The 25,879-nt window shown below is 39.0% G+C and overlaps 2 protein-coding genes across 5 annotated transcripts in view; one reads left to right on the top strand and one right to left on the bottom strand.

Annotated features, from left to right (window-relative positions):
• The first annotated feature begins 202 nt into the window (after positions 1-202).
• Positions 203-5,828, top strand: LOC127416769 (C-X-C chemokine receptor type 5). Of its 3 annotated transcripts, XM_051656323.1 has the most exons (3): positions 387-474; positions 1,778-1,914; positions 4,243-5,828. In XM_051656323.1, the coding sequence occupies exons 2-3, from the start codon at positions 1,837-1,839 to the stop codon at positions 5,203-5,205; spliced, it is 1,041 nt and encodes a 346-aa protein (XP_051512283.1). In that variant the 5' UTR covers positions 387-474; positions 1,778-1,836; the 3' UTR covers positions 5,206-5,828. The 3 variants fall into 3 exon arrangements, with proteins under 3 accessions (XP_051512284.1, XP_051512282.1, XP_051512283.1); XM_051656324.1 differs by lacking the exon at positions 1,778-1,914 and having other exon boundaries at positions 203-474; positions 4,243-5,826; XM_051656322.1 differs by lacking the exon at positions 1,778-1,914 and having other exon boundaries at positions 261-474; positions 4,129-5,809.
• Positions 5,829-5,935: 107 nt separating this feature from the next.
• The window catches only part of bcl9l (bcl9 like), a 71,337-nt gene continuing 51,393 nt past the window's right edge, over positions 5,936-25,879 (bottom strand). Inside the window, exons 3-9 of one of the 2 annotated variants that reach the window (XM_051656254.1) lie at positions 23,256-23,663; positions 15,503-15,625; positions 12,597-12,771; positions 11,718-11,802; positions 8,911-11,332; positions 8,394-8,651; positions 5,936-7,633 (exon numbers count right to left, since the gene is read on the bottom strand). In XM_051656254.1, coding sequence (XP_051512214.1) covers positions 6,402-7,633; positions 8,394-8,651; positions 8,911-11,332; positions 11,718-11,802; positions 12,597-12,771; positions 15,503-15,625; positions 23,256-23,568 — 4,608 coding nt within the window. In that variant the 5' untranslated portion in view covers positions 23,569-23,663 and the 3' untranslated portion in view covers positions 5,936-6,401. Of the gene's footprint in view, positions 7,634-8,393; positions 8,652-8,910; positions 11,333-11,717; positions 11,803-12,596; positions 12,772-15,502; positions 15,629-23,255; positions 23,664-25,879 lie in introns of both variants that reach the window. The other variant, XM_051656252.1, reaches the window with a different exon arrangement.

Below are 25,879 nucleotides of genomic sequence, written 5' to 3' on the forward strand. Positions count from 1 at the left end.
ACATGTCCAGAGACACAAAGCAGGCTGCTAAAAACAAAAGGTGCCAAGCTGTGGTCAGCTAAGTGTTAAAAAGGAAACCACAGTCCTAGTTGCAAGAATGCTGCAAATTGTGTAGATCAGGTCAATTAAGATTAATCAAATAAGATTAGCATTAGGGTTCAGATTGTGCCAAGTACAGTATAAACCTGACTTGAAATGCAGTATATTGGTGGAGTGTTTGTTCTGTAAAGGAACTGTGTGGGCTGCTTTCTGTCTTTTGTACTCAAATAAGGTGAACGTGAGTCCTTGGCTTGAAGTGATTTTTAAAGAGGCGTATCTCAAGACTTGGGTTGGTTGTTCAGAGTAGTTTCACCATTGAGGCACCTCTTATTATTTCCCTTAATACTGGGGCAGAGGACACACTTTTGAGACAATAGTATGGTTGTCCAGATCGGGAGGAACATGGATCAAATAACAGAGAAAGTCATTTTTGATGTGAGTATTCCAAAGCTCCTTTGCAATCTTTCAACTTAAGGTTTACATATTTGTGAAAATACTGATTACAGCAATATTAAACTTACTGTAATTATTTAGTATGGAAAACCAAAACTCTGCTTTTTAAGAAAAATAAAATCAATTAAAAATGATTAGTTAATTATAAAAATGACCACACTCCACTTTATATATCTTTGGATTGTTTCTTTGAATCTTTGTGTTTATTTATCAGAATTAATATTTAACATTTTTAAATACATTTTAAATACAGAAGGAAAAGGAAGTAAGATGTTTACTTTTAATAGTGTCCTGTGAACACCACAGGTGGATTCTAGCATACAGCCGCCTGCTGCACTTGTTTGTTAAATACAGTTGAAATTGTAAATTATTAAGCTACACTGTCAGAAAAAAAGTGCAACATTTGTAACTTTAGGGGTATAATGGCTTGTCACTGGGGCAGTACCCTCAAAGGTACATTTGTGTACCCTTAAACTTGGGTACATTTTCATACCCTTACAGCTTGTACCTTTTAAGAGGCAAATATGTACTCTTGGTGACTAACTTGGACCTCAGTGATATAGTACTATAATGTACCCTTGGAAAAGGCCTTTTAAGGGTACTGCCCCAGTGACAAGCATATTAAACTGCCAACTTGATGTTTAATCACGTTTATTTAATAACATGAAACATTCAATAATTTCACATTTTTGTTTACAATGTCACAGAATTAACAACATCTCAGAATCACAATTTGTCATCAAATATAGTAGGATACATATATTTATTTTAGCCATTTCACTTTAAAAATATTAGTACACATTTAATTTTAACTTAAGTACACAGAACGTCTTTGAATGATTCTTGACTCATATCTATGCAATAGCACATTGCAGGAAGTGAACATATTTTACATATAGGGTGAAAAAAGTCATGTTAAAAGAGGAAGTATGCACTGAAGGCTGCAATTACCCCCTCTTTGATCCTCATTCCCCTGCACACCATCCATTTGATCAGGACTTGAACCATCCCGGTGAAAGCCATTTTCATATGGTGTATCAGCACTACTAGTGAAGCCTTCCTTGAAGCACTGGACAGCTGATAAATGGATTTAGTCAATTTCTTCACATAACTGAAGAAAAAAAAAAATTAATAGGAATGGAAAGTTAATCATTCATATTAACTTGATATTAAAGTGGTCACATCATTCTTATAAAAATAGTTCACACAAAAATGAAAATTATGTCCTAATTCACCCTTATGTCGGCCGTCATCACGACAACCGTCCACCATTCCATTTTGGCAGGTTTGGCGCCAAACCTGCCGCTGCGCGCTCAGCTGTGGCACAAATCTGCTCCCGATGTGATGGTCTCCATGGGTCACGAGGACAGGCCTCTTCCTCCCCCATCCCAGGCTGTTCCGGGGGTGGTCACAAGGAGCCAGGTAAGTGCTTCGATATCCCTGAACTCAGCACGGCCACGACACGGCGTGGCACGCCATCCCGCCGGTAGGTCCGACGAGATTGTCCCCTTGGTCCCCCTCGCCCGGAGCTTGGACATGTGGTTTGCGCTCTCCAACCCGTCGCAATGGCTGGTCCGGACTGTCCAACTCGGCTACGCGATTCAGTTCGCCAGGCATCCGCCCAGGTTCAGCGGCGCCCATTTCACCTTGGTGAAGGGCGAGAACGATGCTACCTTGCACGTGGAGATTGCTACCCTCCTACGGAAGGGTGCGATACAGCCTGTCCCTCTGGCCAAGATGAAGAAGGGGTTTTACAGCTCCTACTTCATTGTACCGAAGAAAGACGGTGGGTTGCGGCCAATCTTGGACCTGCGAGTACTGAACAGGGCTTTACACACACTCCCATTCAAGATGCTGACATGGCATCAAGATTGGTTCGCGGCGGTAGACCTGAAGGATGCGTATTTCCACATCTCGATTCTACCTCGACACAGACCCGTCGGGCGTATCAGTACAAGGTCCTCCCTTTCAGCCTGTCCTTGTCTCCTCGTGTCTTCACGAAGGTCGCAGAGGCAGCCTTTGCCCCGCTAAGGGAAGTGGGCATTCACATCCTCAACTATCTCGACGATTGGCTAATCCTAGCTCACTCTCGGGATGTGTTGTGTACACACAGGGACCCGGTGCTCTCGCACCTCAGCCGACTAGGGCTTCGGGTCAACTGGGGAAAGAGCAAGCTCCTCCCGGTTCAGAGCATCTCTTTTCTCAGCTTGGAGTTGGACTCGGTCTCGATGACGGCACGCCTCACGAACGAGCGCGCACAGTCGGTGCTGCCCTTTTTTAAGGCGTTCAGACAGAAGACAGCGGTTCCCCTGAAACTGTTTCAGAGGCTCCTGGGGCATATGGCATCCTCAGCGGTGGCCACTCCGCTCGGGTTGATGCATATGGGTTTCTGTTTCTCATAATTTTTCCTTGGCTGCATTATCAGTTTTTCCTTATTGGGACTATAATCAAATTTTGCGTAAGTAGACGTGTTGGGGGGGATTTGGCTATTGAAAATGTACAATTTTAATTCTGCTCAAATGAACGAAATGACTTGAATAAAGATTCGTTCATTTTGCTGAATGAGACTCAAAGATCCAAGTCAGTAAAATTATCCAATCTTCCCATCACTACAAACTTCCAGCAGCACATCCCAAACTTCCCGCGCACAGCATGCGCAGTGCCAACCCAATTGGACGAATCTGAATAAGGCCCTACGCTGTAAAATTACCTGTTGCACTTGCAGCTCTTCAGTTTCTCTTGTTTAAAAAAGTTTGTATTAATTGTGCATAAGTTTGCACTCTTCCTTTGAATAAATTAAATGTCCAAAAGATCCAAAGTTTAATGATTTCATTTAAAGAAACAGATTGTTTATTTTATATGGGATAAAATGGCATTGTTTCTAAACCTGTTTGTAATTTAATTTAAAGAATTTGTTTTATATGTAAATCAAATAAAAATAATCATCTTGACACTAAACATAAACACTAAAATTCAGAGGTCAGATATGGATTTTTTTTTTTCACCTGTTGTATGTTACCAGAGAACATGAACTAATTTACTGTATAACATTTTATTTTTATCATTTATTATTTAAGTTTATGTTGGTGTTGGGTGATTTTCAACTGCGTGTTTATTGAATTGTTGAGATCACGTATGGGACAATGAAGTAAATTTCATGCAATTGAAAGGTTTGGCTTTGGCAGCCTTGAACCACCCCATCCCCAACCAGGCAAATAATTTAATCACAATATTTTGTACCTCTTTTGGGGGAAATGGTACATACATGGACCCTATGATGGACAGAAATGTATTTGAACCTTATCTATCCCTAAAGTGTACATATTAGTACCTTAAGGTGTAACTTTGAACCAGTGAGGGTACAACCTCATAAGCTGTACCCTATGTGATTACAAATGGACCTCGACCGTACCCTTTCTTCTGACAGTGTATGCCTTGTTTAGGCTTTCATTCACATTTGCAAGAATTAACAATGTAGAGTATGAAAAAGTGTGAATTTGAGATTGAATCACATTCAGTCATTTTGATTGCTCTATTGCAACATAGCCATTGTAAAAATTGCAGGATCTTAACAAAACAGGACAAAAAGGTGAATAATCTTGATCATATCTAACTTGTTTATATTTTATCTATCAGAATATAGGAGAGTTTGATGTCTATGAAAACATGACGGAGGCTCCTTTTGATGATGTAGAGTACACCTGTGACAATGAAAAAAACCCACTGCACCTGTTTCACACTGTGTTCCAGCCCCTTGTGTATGGTGTGGTGTTTCTCTTGGGCTTGACAGGAAACGGCCTCCTCATGACAGTCCTGCTAAAGCGCCGAAGCAACCTCCGCATCACCGAGATCTACCTGCTACATTTGGCGCTGGCTGACCTGCTCCTACTCTTAACGTTACCATTTGCAGTGACTCAGAGTGTGGCTGGATGGCTTTTTGGAGAGTTTCTGTGCAAGTTATTAGGCCTTATTGATCGCCTAAATCTGGTGTGTGGGAGTCTGCTTTTGGCTTGTATCGGCTTTGATCGCTATCTCGCCATTGTGCATGCCGTCCCCAGCCTCAAGAACCGTCGCCCTCGGACTGTTCACCTCATCTGTGCCCTGCTCTGGCTCCTCTGCCTATTGGTGTCAATGCCCAACATGGTGTTCCTTTCCGTGGAGGTAGATAAGGATGAAACTGCCAAGCTCTCTTGCTCTTATAACAACCACGGCATTCATGCAAACAACTGGATGCTGACCAACCGGTTCCTCACACACCTGTTATGCTTCTTCTTGCCTTTTGTCATTATGGGGTACTGCTACACCGCCATAATCATCACTCTTTGCCAAAGCCAGAGGAGCCTGGAAAAGCAGGGGGCCATTCGGCTGGCCTTGCTGGTTACGCTGGTTTTCTGCCTGTGCTGGCTGCCCTATAACATTACCGTTTTAATGGATACCCTGGTGGTACTAGGTGCTATGCCTGAGCAGAGCTGCCATGCCCGCTCCACATTGCAACAGGCACTGATAGTGACAGAGAGCATTGGCTTTAGCCATTGTTGCCTGAATCCAATCTTGTATGCCTTCATAGGGGTACGTTTCCGGAGAGACCTCCTGCAGTTGCTAGCGAAAAGGAAGTGTATTCGTAAATGCCTGTCAGGGCAGAGAGCAGAAAGTCTTGGTAGAGTGTCGGTCTCAGAGGCTGTTACCACAACAACAAGCAGCCACTACATCTAAAGAACAGTTGAGGTTTTTGAAATGACTGTACTAATTATTAAACAAAAAAAAATGTTTTTGTACATGCAACTTTTAATCTTTGAATTGCCAATCAGAAATCTGAGATCAACAGCTTCACCTGTGCACTGATGAACTGCGCACTGCCTGAACCTAAGTCTGAACACATGAATGCAGACAATGTGACTGTATGAAATTATATACAGTGGTGATATACAGACCCCAAATGGATTTGGACAAATAAGCCACACATATAATTGTTTAAAAGACAATCAAATCAAGTGGAATTTAGTTCTTACAGTCAGCACAAGCACACTTTTTAAGCAAAGCATTTAACATAAATCCTAACAAGTTTTGTTAGGTTTTATGGCACACTATTAATATGACGTTAGAATGTCTTTACATTAGATAATAAAAGTCTGGCTGAAGTGTCCAAATACTTTTTGGGGCCACTGTAAATTTGGGTGATCTGTAAATCATAGGTTGAATTGCAGCAGTAAGTAAAACTAAGCTTTTGCATCATCCCTACCCCATTATAGTGCTTTGCATTGTGTTTAAAATGTTCCCTAAACCAGAATATAGTGAATGTCAAATAGCAAATGCTTTTGAAATAAAACATTGTATGTAATGGTGTTATTATTTTTGTAGTGTGATCAGAAGTCAATATGACAACCCCCCCCCACCTCAACAAACACACACACACACACATCAAACAAGGAGAGCACAAAGTTGCTGAGCAGAATTTTTTTCTTACGTTATAGATTTCTAATAAAACACAGTATACAGAACAGTTGCAAACAAGCACAAATTGCATCTTATTTACAGCAACTATATATATATTTTATATGTATATATAGATATTTATATACCTTGCACAACAGTTTGGTAGCCAGAATATAATTAGAACATAGAAACCCATAGGCTTTTCTCCTTTCACCTTAGCAATCAAACACACTGATCTGAAATATACATATTTTACAAATATATTAAAAAATTGCTTCAGATTGTACTAAACTGTAATGACAACCCTCTACAATTAGCTTTTCCTGCCAAAGTTCCCTTCAGCATCATGAAATTATTATTAAAACCAAAGTTTTTGTAGCATTTGATTGCCACAGTTTATCAATGGCAATAAAATCTTGTCCAAAAGAAATAACCAACAAGAAAAAAGGTTTTTACAGTTTTACAGAGAAGTCCCATTAAAAGGGCATGTTGGCCATACTTCCAGGCCCGTAGCCCAATGGGCTGTCCAGTGACATGCTCCTTTGTCTTAGATTTTGAGGGCCCATCATGCCTGACTGGGAATGTGGAGGTCCCATCATAGGCCCCTGAGGGGACATGAGGGGCCCCTGCTGGCCAAAGTGCTCCCCAGGGAGGGTCATGCCCCGCTGCTTAGCCTGCATCATCATAAGATTCTGCTGGGCCATAAGATTATGAGGGTGCTGCTGTGGAGACAGCATACTACGGGGAGGGTGGGATGGGTGTTGTAAGAGGTTATTGGCCATCATGGCCTGCTGCTGCTGATGGTGGTGTTGTTGCTGGAGCTGCTGTTGTGGAGACATGCCTGTCCTGCCAATCATGTGCCCTGGGTGGCATATGGGCCCCATCCCACCACCTGAACCCATGCCCCTAGTGCCAATCTGAGGCATGTCCATACCTGGGCGCATACCACAGTGTGTGTGTGAGGGGTGCAAGGACAGCTGCTGTTCGGCCATCATGTTCTGAAGGTTAGCAATATGGGGGTTGGATGAGGGGACGTTGCTATGGGGAGGTCCAGATGAGGAAAGCTGCTTGAGAAGTTGAGCAGAAGAAGCCTGTTGAGGCGGTTGGCCCTGGTGAGGATTGTGCTGTGACTGGGACATGGCCTCACTCTTGGGGAAGTACTGTAGGGTACTGCTGGGCTTGTCTGCAGGAATGATACGTGAAAGGTCGAACTCAGGAATGCCTGTATGTGTAGGCCTGATGACCTCACTCAGGTCTGGACCATCACCCATGGGCATGGATGGAAAAGAGTCTGGTTGATGAGGAGGCTGCTGGTGAGACATGCCTTTACTTAGAAGATGCATCTGCTGAGGTGGTAGGACCTCATCAGGACGCTGGGGATACTGTTGCCCCATACCACCAATAGGGGAGTGAAGAGGCCCCTGCATGCGAGGAAATCCCCCCATCTGGTTTTGGGGATGAACTGGAGAAACGTTACAGGGTCCTATTCCATCAGGAGGTCCCCCTCCGCCTCCCATTATTGTTGATGTCATTCCTGGCATGCCCATAGGATTAGGGGATGGGAGCATGGGCCCAGAGGGATCATGGGATAGCTGCTGACCTCCTTGCAGTACCATTCCCATGGGACTTTGTGGACCACTGTGAAGTGCCATTGAACCCTGGGAGGAGAGGAGCATCTGTGTAGACTGGTGATTTCCCATGTTTCCCACTGAAAAAGAGTGTCAAAATTGCATTGTATGTAAACAATCACATAAACAAATGTAGTCTTTAATAACTTTCTGGGTGAACCTCATGAAAACTGTCAAGAAACGTCAGGTCATATTTCACCCCAAAAACAAAAGAAAAGACCCCTTAGAATATTTTTGCATTGTGACAATATTTTTTTTATGTATCTGGTTGTATTTGTTGTCTTTCTCACAATTTTTTTAAAAGTGATTTTCATTACTGTAAAACATGTTTTACTCTATTACTGTAATAGTGTTTCAAAAAATTGTTTTTGTAAATTAAAATGAATTCCTTCTTAAAGACAGTACAGAAAATTCTACAATTGTATAAATAAAAATGTATGAATCTTTTTTCATGTTAGAATAATGAGAATGAAATTATGTATTTCGCCTTGCAGTAATGTTAACTAGGAGTAAAATGAGCTTAATTGTCCTGTCACAATGCAAAAAAAAAAAAAAAAGAAAAAAAGAAAATCTTATGGGTCCTCATAGCAGTCTTTTTTCTTTTGATTTGTGACCTTAAATCTTTGATGATGGACTGTAAAACTTTGTGAGTTTATTTACTGCTCTATTAAAAAAATAAAGCAGCTTTAAAGGTGTTAATAATATAACTACACAGCACATTACAACCTAAAGGGGAAAACACACACACACCCACACACAACCACACACTCAAATTTACCTTCAAAGATGCAGTTTGAGATTTCAGATTGAAAAAAAGTTGATCAAATTTAAAGTACATACCTGACATGTTGAGTCCAGGTAGAAGGGGTCTATCTGGTAGCATCTCATCATCTGATGTGGCGATTGTCTTAATTGCATCATGGTAGAGTGGAGTGGAGCTGGGCATAGCATATTTTGACATCTGAGACATTATAAGGGATAAAGGATTTTGGGATGGTGGGGCATCTGGTGAGGATGTGAAAGGCATGCTAGGATTGATAGAGTTGGGAGGCTGGCTGATGGGTGTTGAGTTTGAACTCCTAGGTGGCAGGGACATACCTAAGGTAAAATAAATGGTGTAAATTTATCTATAGGCATTAATACATAAAATATACATAATACACATAAAATATGAAAAACATACTGACAGATCATATTTTGCTACAAAACTGATCAGTGCATCTCTGAATGACATATGTCATATACAAATTTTTTTTTTTTTAAATGTAAATTTTTTTTAAAAAATAAATAAATAAATAAATAAATATATATATATATATATATATATATATATAGTCTCATTTATTTATTTTCTTACCTGTATCAGTGGAGCTGCTCCCCCCATTCCCTGCGACTTTGACACTAGGTGGTCCCCCAGGGCTGGGAATAGCAGTTTTGGGTGAGGCAGTCCAGCCAGGTGAAGCAACAGGCATGGTTGGAGACTTCAGGTGTCCAGGAGAGTCAGATGGTGAGCGAAGACCAAGGGAATGGCCAATGACCTGGGGGGACTTGATAGAGGTAGAGGAGGGAGTTCCAGCCCCAGAGGCTGCTGGTAGAGGAGGGTGAGGGCCACTCTGTGATAACTGGCTGGGTGATTTAAGGCCTGCTGCAGAGGGTGAAGGCATGAGGGGAGATGGCTCCTGGCTAAGAGAGGGGGATTTGAGCTGGTGAGATTGAGGTACTGCTTGGGATCCCATTGGGTTAACACTAATGGACAGGTCAGGAGGATGTCGGGTGCCAAGTTCTGTACCCCTTGAACCAGTGTTCACGGGAATGTGACTAAGCCTTGAGGTGCTGCTCATGTGGGGAGGACCTGATTGGTCTGCTACAAATATCTCAGGGCCTGGCTGCTGCATATATAACACATCACCTTGACTACCAGGAAAGGAGCTCTGGTTGGGGAACTGAAGAGGTCCATCTGGGCCAGGGATCATTCCTTTGTTAGCACCACCCCGACCATTGTGAAAAGCCCTGATACGGGAGATGTCTTCCGGGCTCAAAAACTCCCCAATAGTGCCACCAAGTCCAGGACCTCCTCTCAGCTTCTGAGCCAACAACTGCTGCTGTTGTGGATTCATATTCATGCCCATATTCATGTTTAGGTTACCCCCCAAAGGTGAGTCAACAATGTCTCTCATTGTAGGGCCACCATCACTGCATGCTCCTCCAAGAGGAGAGCCCATCATAGCCCGAGAACCGGGAAAGTCCACTGGATCGCCACGAGAGGGTGGGCCTCCTCCCATGCCAGGATTATGGAAGCCTGGTCCTCCAGTGTTATCCATCAACCTTGGACCTCCAAGCCCTGCCTGTTGCTGGTGTCTGGATATTTGCTGCAAGTCTAATCTATGGATTCTACGGAACATCTCCTCTCGTGTTAAAGGGCGATCCAAATCACCTGTAAAGTGCTGAGGGGGTCCACCAGGCCCCCCAGGGGTGTAGCACCCATGAAATGGGCCTCCACCACCCATGTTTGGGGGCATTTCATCCAACCAACCCATGCCTGGCCTTGGAGGTCTTTGAGGCCCCAACCCTTCCATTGCTAAAACTCCCCCAGGGCTTTCTGGGTAGCTTCCACCACCTGATGGGCCTCGCATCTGTCCAAGAAACCTTGGTCCTCGAGGCCCCTCCTGATGCATGTCTATTATTCGTCCATTACCTCCTATGCCTCCCCCTACCATTGGACCTTGCCCCCACTGTTGATCACCAGGTTTACTGTGATATGGTGGTGGGGGTCCCCTCATTAGCATTGGCGGCCCCCCAGGCATTCCCATTTCTGACATCATACGGAAATGCTGGGGATGTTGGTGTGGATTCATTTCTTGTTGTCGCCTTTTCTCCTGGTAGTACTCCTCCTGCAACTTCCTCCAAGCCAGCTGCTCTGGTGTTACACCTTCAGGCCCCATTAGGGTTCCCATGTCCAACCCTGAAGGTGAGGAGAGGTGATGAGGGTGTGGTGGCATACCATGGTGTGTGCCCATCAGAGATTCCTCTAAACTGGGCCCAACAAGATTCTGTGTCTGTGAGATGATGGACTGTAATGGCTCCTCATACTTTTTCATTCCACCTACAGGGGGCATGCCAGGTATTCCAGCATTGTTGCTATGGCAGTTGCCAGCATTTCCCCCACCATTCTCACCATCTTCCAAACCCCTACCTCCATCATTACTATTATTGTTATTGACATTAGTGGCATTAGGATTGCCATTAGAACCTCTTAGTTCCTCATGGCCAGCACCAGCCCCACTACGGAGAAGCAATCTCTCAATGTCTCGAAGAGTCTGCAGAGAGCGTTCCCGATGCTCCAGTTGCTCCTTAGACAGGCCATCTTTATTTCCTCCCCCCCCACGCTGGCCTGGTTCACACTCACTGTGTGCTGATAGCGCAGAGGGGCTAGAGGAAGGAGACCCACCTGCACCATGGTGGGAAACGGTACTTGGCCTGTCCATTCCATCTGATCCCGAAGCTCCAACAGACTGTGGACCTGAAATTCCTGGACCCAGTGAATGCGCTGTAGAGCGGCTGTTGCTGCTTGATGTTCCTCCCTGGTGGGGTTGAGTTGGCTCACCATCTGGATGGCCAGTGGAGGAAAGAGTACTGGTGCCAGGAAGGTGTCCTCCTATAACTCCACCAGCGGAAGCTGGCCGAGGTGTACCACTTTGGGATTTGGGTGTTCCAATGGGTGGAGTGTGACTAGAACTGATCTGCTCTGTTAAGTTGGAGAGTTTTCCAACACCAGTAGACTGTTCAGAGAGTGGACAGGTATACAGAAAAAGGAAAAGACAGAAAGGAGGAGGTGGGGGGTGGCTGTTAAAATGTAATATTTATCTCAGCTCAACACATTACAAAAGACATTCAACTGTACTAGTTTTCATTACAACAGAAACAGGAACTAAGATGAGCATTGCGATTTAAATAGCCATTTAAACAAACACAAGGTCTCACGCCAAGTTGCACCTGCACATGTGGATGTGATAACACATTTCTTCCTTATTTAAAGACTTTAAATATACAGTATGGCTTATGTTTAAGAACAAATCAAACCAATGTAGATTACCTAACTATTTTAGAATCTTGCGTAACAGTATCAAGGCATGTGTATGTATGTGTCTATGTATTGGAACAGACCTGGTCCAGCTTAGTGTGGGGGACATTCTGCTGGTGATACAAGAGAATGGAGTCTGTGTGGCCATGCATCACTGCCTCTGCAGCACTGCAGAACACATACAAATATTCTCTTTAAAAGTCTTTGCTCCATAAACAAATATTTAAAATATATACTGTAAGTATACATGGACAGTCATTATATTTTTACATTATTCATTACTATTTCCTCAAACACAAAAACATATGGTACCTGCTGACATTCATTCCTATACAATACAATAATACATCAGCTTGTCTAATCTACTGCTTAACAAAAATAAAACATTTCTATGATCTTCATAGTTTCCTATTCAGGCATTTGACAATGCCTTGTAAAAACATACTCCTACATCTGTTACAAAAGCGTGGTGGAAAATTGGCTGCAAAGTGAATACTAGCATAAAAGTCAACTCCTTTGTTGTGGCTTCATCAAAATTTTCCAACTTACAGTTTGAGTTACAATTATTAACACAACACAGGATGTCTGTGATTTCATTTACTCAATTGGACATGATTGGGACCTGCAGTTATTATTAAGGTGCCCACTGTCTGGATGTGGGCGTTAAAGAAGGTCATGCGCTCTGGATGTGTGAATCACCCATTGAAATATATGACTTAAGAAATCTGATCAGTTGCATAAATATGACATTATGTATATAATTAAAGGAACTAATTAAGATGAGGATCGAACCTGATAATGCTTCTGCAGTGGCCATTCTGAGCTGTTTATGGGACCTGACTGTCCTTATTGATTTAAATCTGTTTTTACATATGATGGGATGCCAATATTTTGTAACTTTCTCAAATGGAAAAAATATGTCTACTGAAGACTTTATTGGAGTAGAAGCCAATCATACTGACCTGTTGGCTAGGCTGGTAGTGAACACATACACTACTTGCTGAGAGGGCCGAGGATGCAGATCTGTGCGAATACCGGGTCCATGGCCTGAACCTGAACCTTGACCTCCCGGATCACTAACAGGGCCCGTGGCGGTTGAACCAGAGTGGGCCTGACCAGGACAAATCACATGCTCTCCTGAATAAATGTCGCCAAAGAAAAACAAATAGAGAATGATTCATAAGGTACATAAAAATGCATAAATAATCAGGTTTCACTTCTGGAGCCTTTTTACTTTTACCTTTTACCATGTTACAGTGATGTGTCAAACAGTAAAACCATGGTTCTTTGATATATACCATATTACTGAATGACCGCCATGGTATTTACCTGGTACTTCAAGGTACTTTAAAGAATACCATGATATTGCCATGGTACATGCCCAAAAAACACTGTATTTCCATGATGCATGTCCATTTTACCAGGTACATTTTATGAGTACAGCACAAAAATATTGAAGATATAACCTTTTCTGAGCTATACTTACAATATTAAAGATTATAGTGAATCCTAGCATCAAGCTGTTTGTTTACTGCAAAAGAAATAAGATAAAAATCTTCTGGAAAACCACAAGGAGGAGCTAAATACCACAGAAACACTTCCCAGAGCTCCAGTTCCATGAGTGACTAATAGCTTGGCATTTATGTCATGACATTATGTGGGCAGATATGAAACGCTGAAGATGAATGAAAAATAAAACAACAAATAGGCCATTTTCTGTTCAGGTCACATGAAATGAATGGAAATCTCTTGCTGAGATGTTGAGAATTTGGGAAAACATCTAAAGGTTATACCACACAAAATGTTATAACCTTGATTAAACACAATTTGCAGGTTTTAATGTCTCAGACAAGGTCAAGGTTAGAGTGTCATATGTTTTCTTTAAAGGGAAATATACTAAGTGATGTAAGTGAATTATGGGTGTTGTGTGAGCCGTGTGCAGGCTTTGTTTCATGCCACACCTTTAGTCACGTGTCCATACACAGCTGAGGAAGGCAGGGTTTACCTCATATGAAGGGACAAATAGCACGGGATGCTTAGTTGGTATATTAAATTATAGACAATCTCATGTACACACTGAATTTTCAACATTAGTATCTTAAATTTATGCTTTATCAGTTGCTTTGTCAGATACAATGACAACATAAGGAAGGTGATACATGCCTTATGAACATCAGAAAACAGCTATGGTAGTTAGTAATAATTTAGCTTAAGCTAAAAACAACTTTTTGTAAATATGGGTGGACTCATAAATATTTTTCATGAAACTAATATAAAAGCACAGTTTTTAAAAGTGCTTTTCTTCGTTTTAAGGCGTTTCCAGCTGTATTATGAATAAGTGCTTGCCAAATATGGCAGTTATGAGCAGAACTTTTAAAACAGTTATTTCGCTTTTCTGTTTGGTATGCAAACACGTCTTCAAATGCTTCTTTCTCAGTTTTTTTCTAGCATAGAACAGCAGGTAGCACATGCTCCAGGTGTGTGTGTGTGTGTGTATATATATATATATTTTTTTTTTTAACAGTATACTGTATTTATTCTTGTGATTTAAAAATGTAATTAACTTTAAATAGATTTTTTAATTTTTTATTTATAACATTTATTTATTTAGTATTTGTAAATGTATTGTAGTTTTTATGTATACTTTTAATGTATTCTGACTTTCGGGTAAAAATTCAGCAACATTTTCACTACTGTTTATTAACAATATTTAAATATGTTTTCCCCTTATTTACAATGTTTTTTTATTTTATTTAAAACATTTATTTATCATTTATAATTTTACATGTCTTTATTAAAAAGCCTTTCTGATAAATAGACTGCAAAATTTTCACTGTTGTGATTTTATTATTATCAAATTTATAATTTTACTTCTCTTTATTAAAAAGGCAATTATTTTATCTGGTAAATAGGCTGCAAAATTTCCACTTTTGTGATTTAAACAATGTAATTAAAAATATTTCAGTCTATTTTTGTATTTACATAAATATTTTTAATTGTTTTTCATTTTAAACATTTATTTATATTAATTAATTAATTTTTCTATATTAAATGCTGTTTATTTTGCATTCCTGGTAAATAGGCTGCATAATCTTCCCTACTGTGATTTAAACAATGTAATTAAAGATCTATTTTTTCATGTATTAAAACAGATGTTTTTTATTTATAACATTTATGAATTATCCATTTACTTTTCTTAATAATAATAATAAAAAAAGACACCTTTATTTATTAAACATTTCCGGTTAATAGACTGCAAAGTTTTCACTTTTGTAATTGAGTTTTACTGTCTGTGATGTTTTTTTTTTATTTATCTGAAAACTGATTTATGAGATTTACTGTATTATAATACATTTTAATAATTGATATTCATACTTTAGAGGTGCCTTATGTGTTTATTTCATAATTTTGTATCATGAGTTTAACAATTTGACGGACCATGCCATTTGACACCTCATTAGAGTTTAATGGGAATTATTGGTGAGTCGTGTATGCTCCCTTCACGAAGAGCTTTAAGCTAATGTCACATACTGTATGCTGTAATGAAAAAAAAATGTAAAAAAAAAATTTTTTTTTAGAGCAATAGTGTGCCGGCAGTGATTTTTCAGAGATGTATCATTGTTTATTTTTCTTGTCGAGCACCTCCATTACCAGTACATGGTGTGACATTGAGTACTAAATTTAGACATCTTAGTATTTTTTACTGGGCAGCAGAAGCTAATAATAAACACTGTTGCGTGTTTTTGCGACAACACATTCAACTAGATGTTTGTGTAAATACTCTACAGGAAGACACACTCATTAAGGCTTATCAGACAGTGTTTATGTGCAGGTAGACTGGCCGGGTGTACCGTCTGTGTATACTTACGGTGTGTGCCAGAAAGGGGTTTTTCATCCTCTTCCTCAGTTTCAGCCCCCGAGCACCATTCATCTCCACTGTACGGCTGCTTTCTCTCCAACACACACCGCCGTTTGCTGCGCATCACACCCTCTACTGGACACCATTAAGAAAAACACACAATGATAATGTAATCATTTCAAATGAATTCCAAATATAGTGAAGTTAAAAAGTCTAGATCTTGGGAAATTTTCCAAATCTAATTTAAACCTGGAAATAAATAAAAGTTAAAAAAAAAAAAAAAAGAAAAGAAAAGAATGTAAATTGTCATTAAAGATAAAAGGGGACATACCAAATGACTAAAAAACACTGAAACTCAAGTTATGTTTTTTATTCAACTTTGACCTCATATTATTATATAATCTGCAATAAAAATACATTTAAAAAAAAAATACATTTAGAAGCATTTTTAAGTGGATGTTTGAACCCCACTGTAAATATGAGCATACAGTCTCAGTCACCCACACATGGACTTATTTGCTATCCGTACGATCCGTTCTCACATACTCCAAACACAGAACACTCCAGAAAGGTTGGCATATGAGGGCTATAAGTGGACACAAGACCTCCAAAGCCTTGAAATATCTCCTAACCTTGAATACCAGACAAAGTAGTGTGTAAGAGAGTGAGAAACAGAAAGAAAAAGAGAGAGCAGGCAGTGTTAGTTGTGGTGTCCTCGGCCTGCGCACGCCGTGTTGGCAGCGGGCAGAGATAAAGAGCTAAACTTTTCTGCATCTTCTTTTGTTCCCAGCAGACATTAGTTTACATAAATGAGTGAGTCAGCCCTCTCTCTCTCTGGTCTACTTTCACTTCATTGGCCCTTTCCAGGTGTGGCAGTCAAGAGGTCTGAAGTGCATGGGTGACTTGCATTTAATTTAAATGTCTCTCTGTTTGTTTTGCTACCGGTGAGCAATATTTACAGAGAAAGAGGCAGACTGAAATAGAGAGGATAGTCTCCCTGAAAAAGCTGCCACACTCCTCTCCGTTCCTCTCCACTCTTGGTGTTACTATTAGATTATTATAGTTTGTGAAAATGAAGATGAAAACCAGTAGTCAGCATTCCTACACATTTTTACCAATGAATTTCCATGACTTTTCCAGTCGTTCATGATTTTTGAGAGATTTCTGAGGTGATGTTCCATTTCAGGTACTAATCCTTGGAATTAATAGATTTAAATGATCTGACTATGCCTCCAAGCACAAAACTGCAATATCTACACACAGAATAAGAAACAATATCTAGCCATTGAGCTGATTAAATATAAGATAAAAATATAGAAAACGTTTTATTAACTATAGATCTTTCGATTAATTTTTTATGATTTTCTTCCTTTTTTTTTTTTTTCCCTCAAACCTGGAATACACAATTTTGAAATTCTCTGATATTTCTAGGTTTTCCATGTTCATGGGAACCCTTAAGGTCAGTTCACACCGTACAAAAAGTGAAAAAGCGAGACAAATTGCAGAGAAATGGCCCCTTCAGAACCAAAAATGACAGTAAATTGGCATTTGCACATTTATGTCTTTACAATAGGTGGCTCTGTTCAACAATCAATTTTACTCCGGTACAGTAAGCGTTACAATAAGTGGCGCATTTGTTTAAAATCACAGCATGATGCACACCGTTAATGACTGTTAAAACAAATGTTGTCAATTGGAACAATACTGATGACATGTTATTGCCATTTACATCTACTGTATTTGTGTTCTTTACATTTGTTTAAAAATCCAGCATGTTTTAACTATGCAGTTACGAATGAAATGTGACAACATCTACATGTAAACGATTAGAAGTTTTAAAGAGGACGCAAAGAAAAAATGCAGCAATATGAAATAATTATGAAGAGAATACACGTTCAATCAGAACGTTTTTTTCAAAGGTTATGCATGGCAAACAAACATAAAATAATAATAATAATAATAATAATAATAATAAATGCTGTCTGGTTCGATAATTAATGTAAACTAAGACAACTTGCCAAAAAAAAAAAAAAAAAAAACAACAACCAGCCAATCAGACGATAAGGCTAACTTACAAAAGAAAAATTACAAAAGACTCATAGACAACAAATGAAAGAATTATTTTTAAAGTTAAAATTTATCAAATTGATCAGACCAAAGCACATTTTGGAGTCTATATAAAAAATTTTAAAGATCCAAATCTGAAACATCACTCAATTTTATCAAAAACAAAAAAATGAACCAACAGACCACAACCAGTCCCCAAAAAACATAAAGGAAAAACTTCAAGATTACATGAAAAAAAAAACTAAAAAAAACTATCTAAATCCTTTGGATGCATATACTGTATAACGCTGTCAGAAATAAAAGAACATATAAAGATCTTAAATTAAAGAAAGCATTTGGACAAGACAGCATTAGTAATGAAATGCTTAAACACAGCTTCCACAACATCATTCATGCTCTAGTCAAATTATTCAGTCTGGTTTTATGGTCTGGTATCTCCCCTGAGATCTAGCATGAAGGACTCCAACAATTATCATGGTATTTGCATGGGCAGTGCCCTAGGGACGTTATTCTGCAGTATAATAAATACTCGTACAGTCACATTCCTAGCAAAACACGAAATCCTAAATAAATCACAAATTGGCTTTTTACTAAAACAACACACATCAGATCACATCTTCTCTATCCATACTCTAATAGAGAAATACATATAGGGCAAACAAAGGAAAATATTTGCATGCTTTGTAGATTTTGAAAAAAAGCATTCGACTCAATTTGGCATGATGGTTTACTTTACAAACTCCTACAAATTGGAATTGGTGGAAAAACATTTGATATTATACAATCCGTGTAGGCAAAGTGTAGATGTGCGGTAAAAATGGGAAATCAGAGAAGTGAATTCTTCAAGCAGGGTCTGCAGTCGGAGTCCGACTCTATTCAATATCTACAGTATATAAATGGTTTGGCAGAACTCTGGAGCAATCCAGCATCCCTGGCCTCACTCTACATGACACTGAAGTGAAGTGTCTGCTATATGCAGATAATCTTCTGCTGCTGTCATCTGGCCCTACAACACAGCGCCACCTACAGTTATCTGGGTGTTAAAATAAATGCATCTGGAGGATTTAAGCAGTCTGTAAAAACATTGAGTGAAAAGGCTCGGATGGCATTTTATGCCATCAAATCACGATTCGGCCAAATAAAATTACCAATTTCAATTTGGACAAAATTATATCATTATATAATAAAACCAATACTACTATATGGATGTGAAATATGAGGACCCATGACAAATTTTCACCATTAGTATAAAACTTCAATATAAAAAAATGCAATAGAATATGCAAATAAATAAATAAATAATAAAAAAAGTATACATAGAAGCACCTCAAACAGTGCCTGTAGGACTGAATTAGGTCTTTACCCCCTAAACATCGAAATTCAGAAAAGAGTCTGGCATCACCAGCATCAGTCTGATCCTGAATCTATCAAATATAAAGCCTTTCTTGCCAATGAAACCCCTACAGTATCACTCCCTCTGAACATTCTCGCTCTGTAACTTGATATCAACTCCATTTACAAATCTAAACTTATTGTTAAAGAAATTGAGAAAAACCTAAAACATGACCATGATGAAACATTAAAGGTGCAATATGTAATATATTTACTGTACTAAAGCATAAAATTATCATAATATGTTATCAGAGATTTAGGAAACATGCTAAGTTGAAATACTGGCTTCTCCCAAAACAACGCTACAGCCAGTATATTCTAATTTGAAATGTCCATTCCGGGCTGGAATTTCTGTTTGTGTTTTGGCATGTGTGATCCTGCCCACAGCCCATTTCCCAATAGTATTTCGACACCCAGATTTGAAACAAGTTAGCGGGCAAACACAGCATGCTGCAGCCATGGAAGCCAGCAATACATCTAGCTAACATTGACAGAGTTATAAAAAATCCACATGAGCTGGTTTATAATTTGCAAACAATAAAAACATTGCAAACGTATACATTAGCTGATCAACTTGCAGTGTAAGGCTCGTCGCTTGCCATTGTCAGTTTGCTCTTTCCTGTTGCGTGTCCTCAACTTGGCAACCCGCGTGAGCTGTCTGGGGAGCAGGGGGCGGGGGAGACAACTCTCTCTAATATTTTGAATTTGGACTGCAGTTCCCATTTTAAACACTTAATGTCAATGTTACATATTGCTCCTTTAAAAACTGAACAAACTTCAATGCTATTCAGCCCTAAATAGAACCACCAAATTGGCAAATTACGTATCAACTGAACAATTTAAGAAAGAAAGATTCTGACTAAATATAGACTAAGAGACCATGATTTAGAGATAGAGCGAGGAAGGCATCACAGTTCCTGGTTGCCGAGAGAGCAGAGGACATGCAGACAGTGTGATACAAACCAAACAGATGATGAGAAACACTTCTTTTTTATTTGCCCAAAGCACCGCACTGACAGAGGACCATTCTTTAAAAAATTGTTTAGCAGGACAAGATAAAGCGTCAAGTGCTTTTACTCTGAGTTATTTATTTATTTATTTTTTTTAATTCAGCTTTTAGTCCATGTCTATTAGCTTTAAGGCCATCTGTAAACTAGTTTACTCCTAAAAGTAAAACAAATTATAAATAAAAAAATAATAATCAGACAAACGCATATAGAATTTAGAGTCTTTCTCAATTTAGGAAAATGGACCAAAAATATTGATGACTCATCTTGCACTCATGGGTGTGTCAAATATTTGTCCAATAAAACACTCACTAGAAAGAGAATGCCCCCCCCCATACAACTTGCAATGAACTAGCAGCAAGTAGCAAATCATGTTTCACACTTATGAATATTTTAGTCTATATTGGCTATACAATGATCAGCCACAACATTAAAATCACCTGATTAATATTGTGTAGGTCCCCTTCGTGCTGCCAAAACAGCGCCTACCCGCATCACATAATAGCATTCTGAGATTATATTCTTCTCACTACAATTGTACAGAGTGGTTATCTGAGTTACTGTAGACTATGTCAGTTCAAACTAGTCTGGCCATTCTCTGTTGAACTCTCTCATCAACAGGGCGTTTCCATCCGCAAAACTGCTACTCACTTGATGTTTTTGGCACCATTCTGAGTAAATTCTAGAGAATGTTGTGTGTGAAAATCCCAGAAGATCAGCAGTTACAGAAATACTCAAACCAGCCCTTCTGGCACCAACAATCATCCATGCGATTATCTAATCAGCCAATCATGTGGCAGCAGTGCTGTGCATAAAATCATGCAGATACAGTTCAGGAGCTTCAGTTCATGTTCACATCAACCATCAGAATAGGGAAAAATTGTGATCTCAGTGATTTGGACCATGGCATGGTTGTTGGTGCCAGATGGGCTGGTTTGAGTATTTCTGTAACAATGAAGACGTGATACAAAGCCACATGTCTGATGAAGGTCTGACACAGTTTTGAAGTCGATATGACCAAAGCTATTTGTTCCATAATGATTTATGTAAGTGTACTTCCAAAAAAAGTCCACTTGGAGGCACCAATAGACCACTTGTAGTAACTCCATAAACCAATTATCAAAGTGGTTCAAAACACACAATATGTTTATATTTCAATGTAAAAAATACCACACAAACCAAAATATACATGAAGATATTATTTTCTTTTATTATTTGGGAATATGTTATAATGCACTCCATATATATTTATGCATTTTATAAACAATGTGAAAAGAACATTGCAATTTGAAATGTTGCAATGGAAATAAACCTTTATATACACTAAAGATGCTTCTGTTAATTTTTTCCCCATACAAATGTAAATTGACTTAGTCATTTTTCAGAGCTTTTGCTCTGCTGTTCACCCAGGGTCTTTAGCCACTGCCTCAAGCCAAGGAGCCTCGCTCTCCCCGGCTTCGATCACCGTCAGTGAAGCCTGGAGCACACCTTCTCCCAATGCAAATTGAACAAAAAGCAGTGGAAAAGGTAAATGCATTGGGAGTGTGTGTGCTCCGGGGTCTAACTAACGGTGAGCGAAGCCGAACCAAATGAAAGAATTTCGTTTTTAGTCCCTGTTCAAAACTAAACTAAAACTAAACTGAAATGAAAATCAAAATACAAAAATAAAAATATCAATAACAAAAAATTATTTACTTTAATAACCCTGACCCCACCTTCTACCTTCCATTCTATAATAAAGCCAAACAGGTGTGTGTTTGTGTGAAAGAGAAACTGTGAGTGAGTGTGTGCTTGCACACACACACAAAGGAGCTTCATGTGGGCTCCTGCCATTACAGGAAGCCCACATGACTCAGTTTCTCAAAATCACACTACTGCTTTGATATTTCCCGATCTCTCATACACATGGCCGACACAAAGAACTGGGCAAATGGAAATAAAGTAAGAACAGCACAATGAACCAAACAAAGAAACAGCAAACACACACACACACACACACAGTGAAAAGAATAACACACCCCCACAATCCAGAAAGAGTAGACCAGTTATTGCTTTTTAGAATGGTCAGAAGCTGTGAGTAGGAATCTTAAGAAATATCAAGAAAGGTTCTGGTCATTTTTCACCTCAACACCCCCCAAAATACAAACAATAAAAAAACAAAAATTTATATTTTGCATTAAGAAAATTAAGCTTGTTTTAGGACACTTAGATTTTGTATTGTTATATTATTTTCATTTTTACAATTAAATACTTTTAATTCTCATTATTATATATATAAAAAACCTTGCTGTAAAGCGAATTGTTTTTATTTTATTTATTTAAATTTGACAGCATTTACACATCATGGTAGTATTTGTACTGCCTTTAATCTATGCTTATTTAAATAAAACAATAATTGTATTATGGCATTTTTCCCCCTTTAATCCAATAAAATAAACTCATGAAAGTCTAATGACAAATTATCACTGATAATAATAGGAACTAAAAATGTAATTTAAGTAAAATGCCAAGATGCATTACAGTAATGTGACTTTGATGGAAAATGGGCTTTATTCACAATGTAAAAAAATGGTCCTAAAAATTGGCTTCATTGTCTATATGTACAATATAATTTTTTAGCTTTTATTTATTTTGACTTTGGAGTGAAATGTGACCTGGATATGTTTTTCATGACTTTCACTCATTTAGACCACATAAGGGAACTGATGTGCATGTGTGTGTGTGTGTGTGTATATTGACATTCAGGAACTGGTAACATAGAGTCTCCCTCCCCCTCAGTCTCTCCACCCCGCTCTATTCTACTTCCTGTCTGAATCTGTCTCTATCCCGCTCAATTAGAGAGTGACACCAAAGAACGACCAACAGGAAAACACAAACACTTTCATGCACACATTTCATCCTGTTCAGGGCAAATACAAAGGGGCATAATGTCTGATATGCTACACACACAGACACATATAAGCATGCACACAAACGTGTACTTAGAAAGGTCAGGGCACTTTCGGGTTGCTGAAAACAGGCGGTTTCATCTTTACTGTGTTTCCATTTGAAAGGGGAATTACAGAACTGTGAATTTTTGGGGTTGTTGATCGAGAGATACAGTGCAATGGTAAATGACTAATATGAATATGCATGTTACTGTTGGTTGTGAACTACCCATTGAGTACCAGTGGATGAATATGTGTGTGACAGTGTTTATATCAGGCTAGATTTGATTGGAGCCTTTTTTTGTGTGTGTGTGAGTGCAATAAGCATCAGACGGTCAGTGAACAGACTGAGAATAATATTAGGCTTACCTTTGGCATCCGGATCCAAAACAGGTGTCAGCGATTCTCTTTGGTCTCCTGTGTCCATGGAGACGCTTCTTTCCCTCTTGTTCTTGGTTTTCATCATTCCAATGCCACCGCCTGATTGGCTGAGACTCTTCAGTCCAGGGTTGCCAGGAGAAATCTGGTTGGATTTGACACCATGGTTCCCTGATCCATTGCCCTTTGGCCCCTGGTTTCCAGCAGATCCTTGCTGCTGCGTTTGGTTTACATTAGAGAGCTGGGATTGGGCCCCGCTAGTCACTTGCTTGCCATGATTGGATAGTTTATTTTCTGAGTGCATTTGATTGGTCGGTGATGGAGAAGAAATATAGGGGGTTGGATTGCAGCAGTATGTTGTGTCTGTCTGTCAGTGAGACGTACACTGCAAACAGACGGCTAAATAAAGGTAAAGAGAGAGAAAGAAAGAGAGATGAAGTGTGTCAAGAGTAAGTCTTTATTAGGAATGCCATAAAATATCGATACACTGATTATTGATAGGCACGCTAATTTCTCGATACATTTTTGAGGAATCGATATATTAATCTCAGCCTAATTTGTGTGCTTTCCAATTCACTTTCAGTTGGCCTTCCGTTTAATGTAGTCTGGCATAATAGCTTTGGGAGACCACAAGGGGGTGACAGTACTGACGGATGCATTGATGCGGCGCAGGTGGCAGTACAAAGTTGTAAGTATAGTCACCATACACCCAAAAGTTACAAAGGATTTTGTACTTCTTCAAGAATGAACAGTGACGCTGATGAGTTTGCAGGTTAGTGTATGAAACTGGTGTAACTGCGCAAACCGAACTATGTTTATTATGCAATTACTCTGTATGTAGCCTTAAATAGGTTTCATTCAAGCTGTCAAACCACAAAAAGACATACTTGTAACTGAAAATACATTGTGTAGGCTATATAAAAAATACAGATCCACAATTTATCATCCAGTGATGGCTAGAGTAAATAATCTATGTCCTTTGATAATCATTTAGATCAAATTTAATGGAAAACTATGCAAGTTGCACTCTGTGGTGCGGCAAAAATTTAGGCAGGCTCTGAAGTCATAGCTGGGCGATGGCGACAGACGTCAAGCGGCAGCGGCAGTGTGCATACCTTCATAGAAAATAATTGTTTCGAATTTTAGAACGCATCATGTCGTCCGCCAGACATGTCCGGTGTGCGATCCCCTTTAAGTTACCCTGCGCTCACACTTTACCAAAGTTGTAATATGTACAACGAGACAAAAACTATTGTGCAATGATTAGCCTTAATTATCTCTGAAAAAATGCAGATTTAGATCTATAATCATCTGAATTTTTTTCTGATTATTGAGGCATCAATTCCAAGAGCCTAGTCTTTAAAAATTTCACCCACTTACAATATACTCACAGAAAAGTATGTGAACCCTTGGATTTACTTGTATTTTTGCATAAGCTGGTTACAGTTTGCTTCAACAAATAATATGTCTTTATTGGCCACACTGTGTAAACATGCACAGTCCAGGATTTAATAACTGGTTGACCCTCCTTTGACAGCAATGGACCTTTTCAGTTTGATGACGCTTTTCCGAACACGCTTATAAATATAGTTAAAATGTACTGCCTTACAAGTCATGCACTGTAGTAAGTGTTTAGATGTCATAAGTTACTGTAGCATTATGTGAGGAACAGGGCAAAAAGTATGTGTGTAGGAATTGATAATCTGCCGTTTTACTTGTGATTTGTGTGAAAAGGAATAAAAGTTGTTGTTTTAGCGCTTGTTTGGTCGTGATAGGAAGAAATCAGAAATTCTGCCATACCATTTATATCACGGTAGATATCCTGTTTTGAGTCTCTTGTTTTTAACTCATGTGTAACTAAACAATCTTATATTTTGTTTTGCAAAATGATATGTAAACAATTATTTACATTATTTGGATGCAAAATTATATATACTGTGATATAAGTTTTTGGTCATATCATCCAGCTCTAACTCGCAGCATAAAATCTGAGGAGGATGTCTCACTAAACACTCTCAACAGCTTTATGTTGTATCATTTGTCCTTCCTCCTGTATCATAACCCTTTTAATGCTTAAACACAATGTCCCTCACAAAAGAGATGATAGAACTCAAAATTATAATTTCTCTCCACTATATTCACTAAGCCATAAAAAATATGACAACCTGTATTTCGAAGGTAACTCATAAAGGTAACACACTAAACCATGCTTGTTCCACTTGATCCAATTGAAATGAATGACCTAAATTCAGAGAATAAAATGTAATTCAGAAATTACATGTGGTACCATGTTTTGTTGAGTAATGTTGCAGATTTATTAAAGGGATAGTTCACTCAAAAATGAAAATTCTCTCATCACTTAATCACCCCCATGCCATCACAGATGTGTATGACTTTCTTCTAATGAACACAAATGAAGATTTTTAGAAGAATATTTCAGCTCTGTTCCTCACAATGTAAGTGAATGGTGACTAGAACTCTGAAGGTCCAAAAATCACATAAAGGCAGCATAATCCATACTACTCTAGTTGTTAAATCTATATCTTCAGAAGTGATAAGATAGAAGGTGGTGAGAAACCGATCAATATTTAAGTCCTTTTTTACTATAAATCTCC

This window comes from Myxocyprinus asiaticus, chromosome 26, assembly GCF_019703515.2.
Source record: "Myxocyprinus asiaticus isolate MX2 ecotype Aquarium Trade chromosome 26, UBuf_Myxa_2, whole genome shotgun sequence".
NCBI lineage: Eukaryota > Metazoa > Chordata > Actinopteri > Cypriniformes > Catostomidae > Myxocyprinus > Myxocyprinus asiaticus.

What these genes read in the sequence shown, in the direction of transcription:
- LOC127416769 (XM_051656322.1), top strand. Translation starts at nt 418, where the DNA reads ATGGTTGTCCAGATCGGGAGGAACATGGATCAAATAACAGAGAAAGTC. An exon ending in CAGAGAAAGTCATTTTTGAT is followed by an intron (nt 475 to 4,128) that starts GTGAGTATTCCA and finishes TTTATCTATCAG; the next exon opens with AATATAGGAGAGTTTGATGT.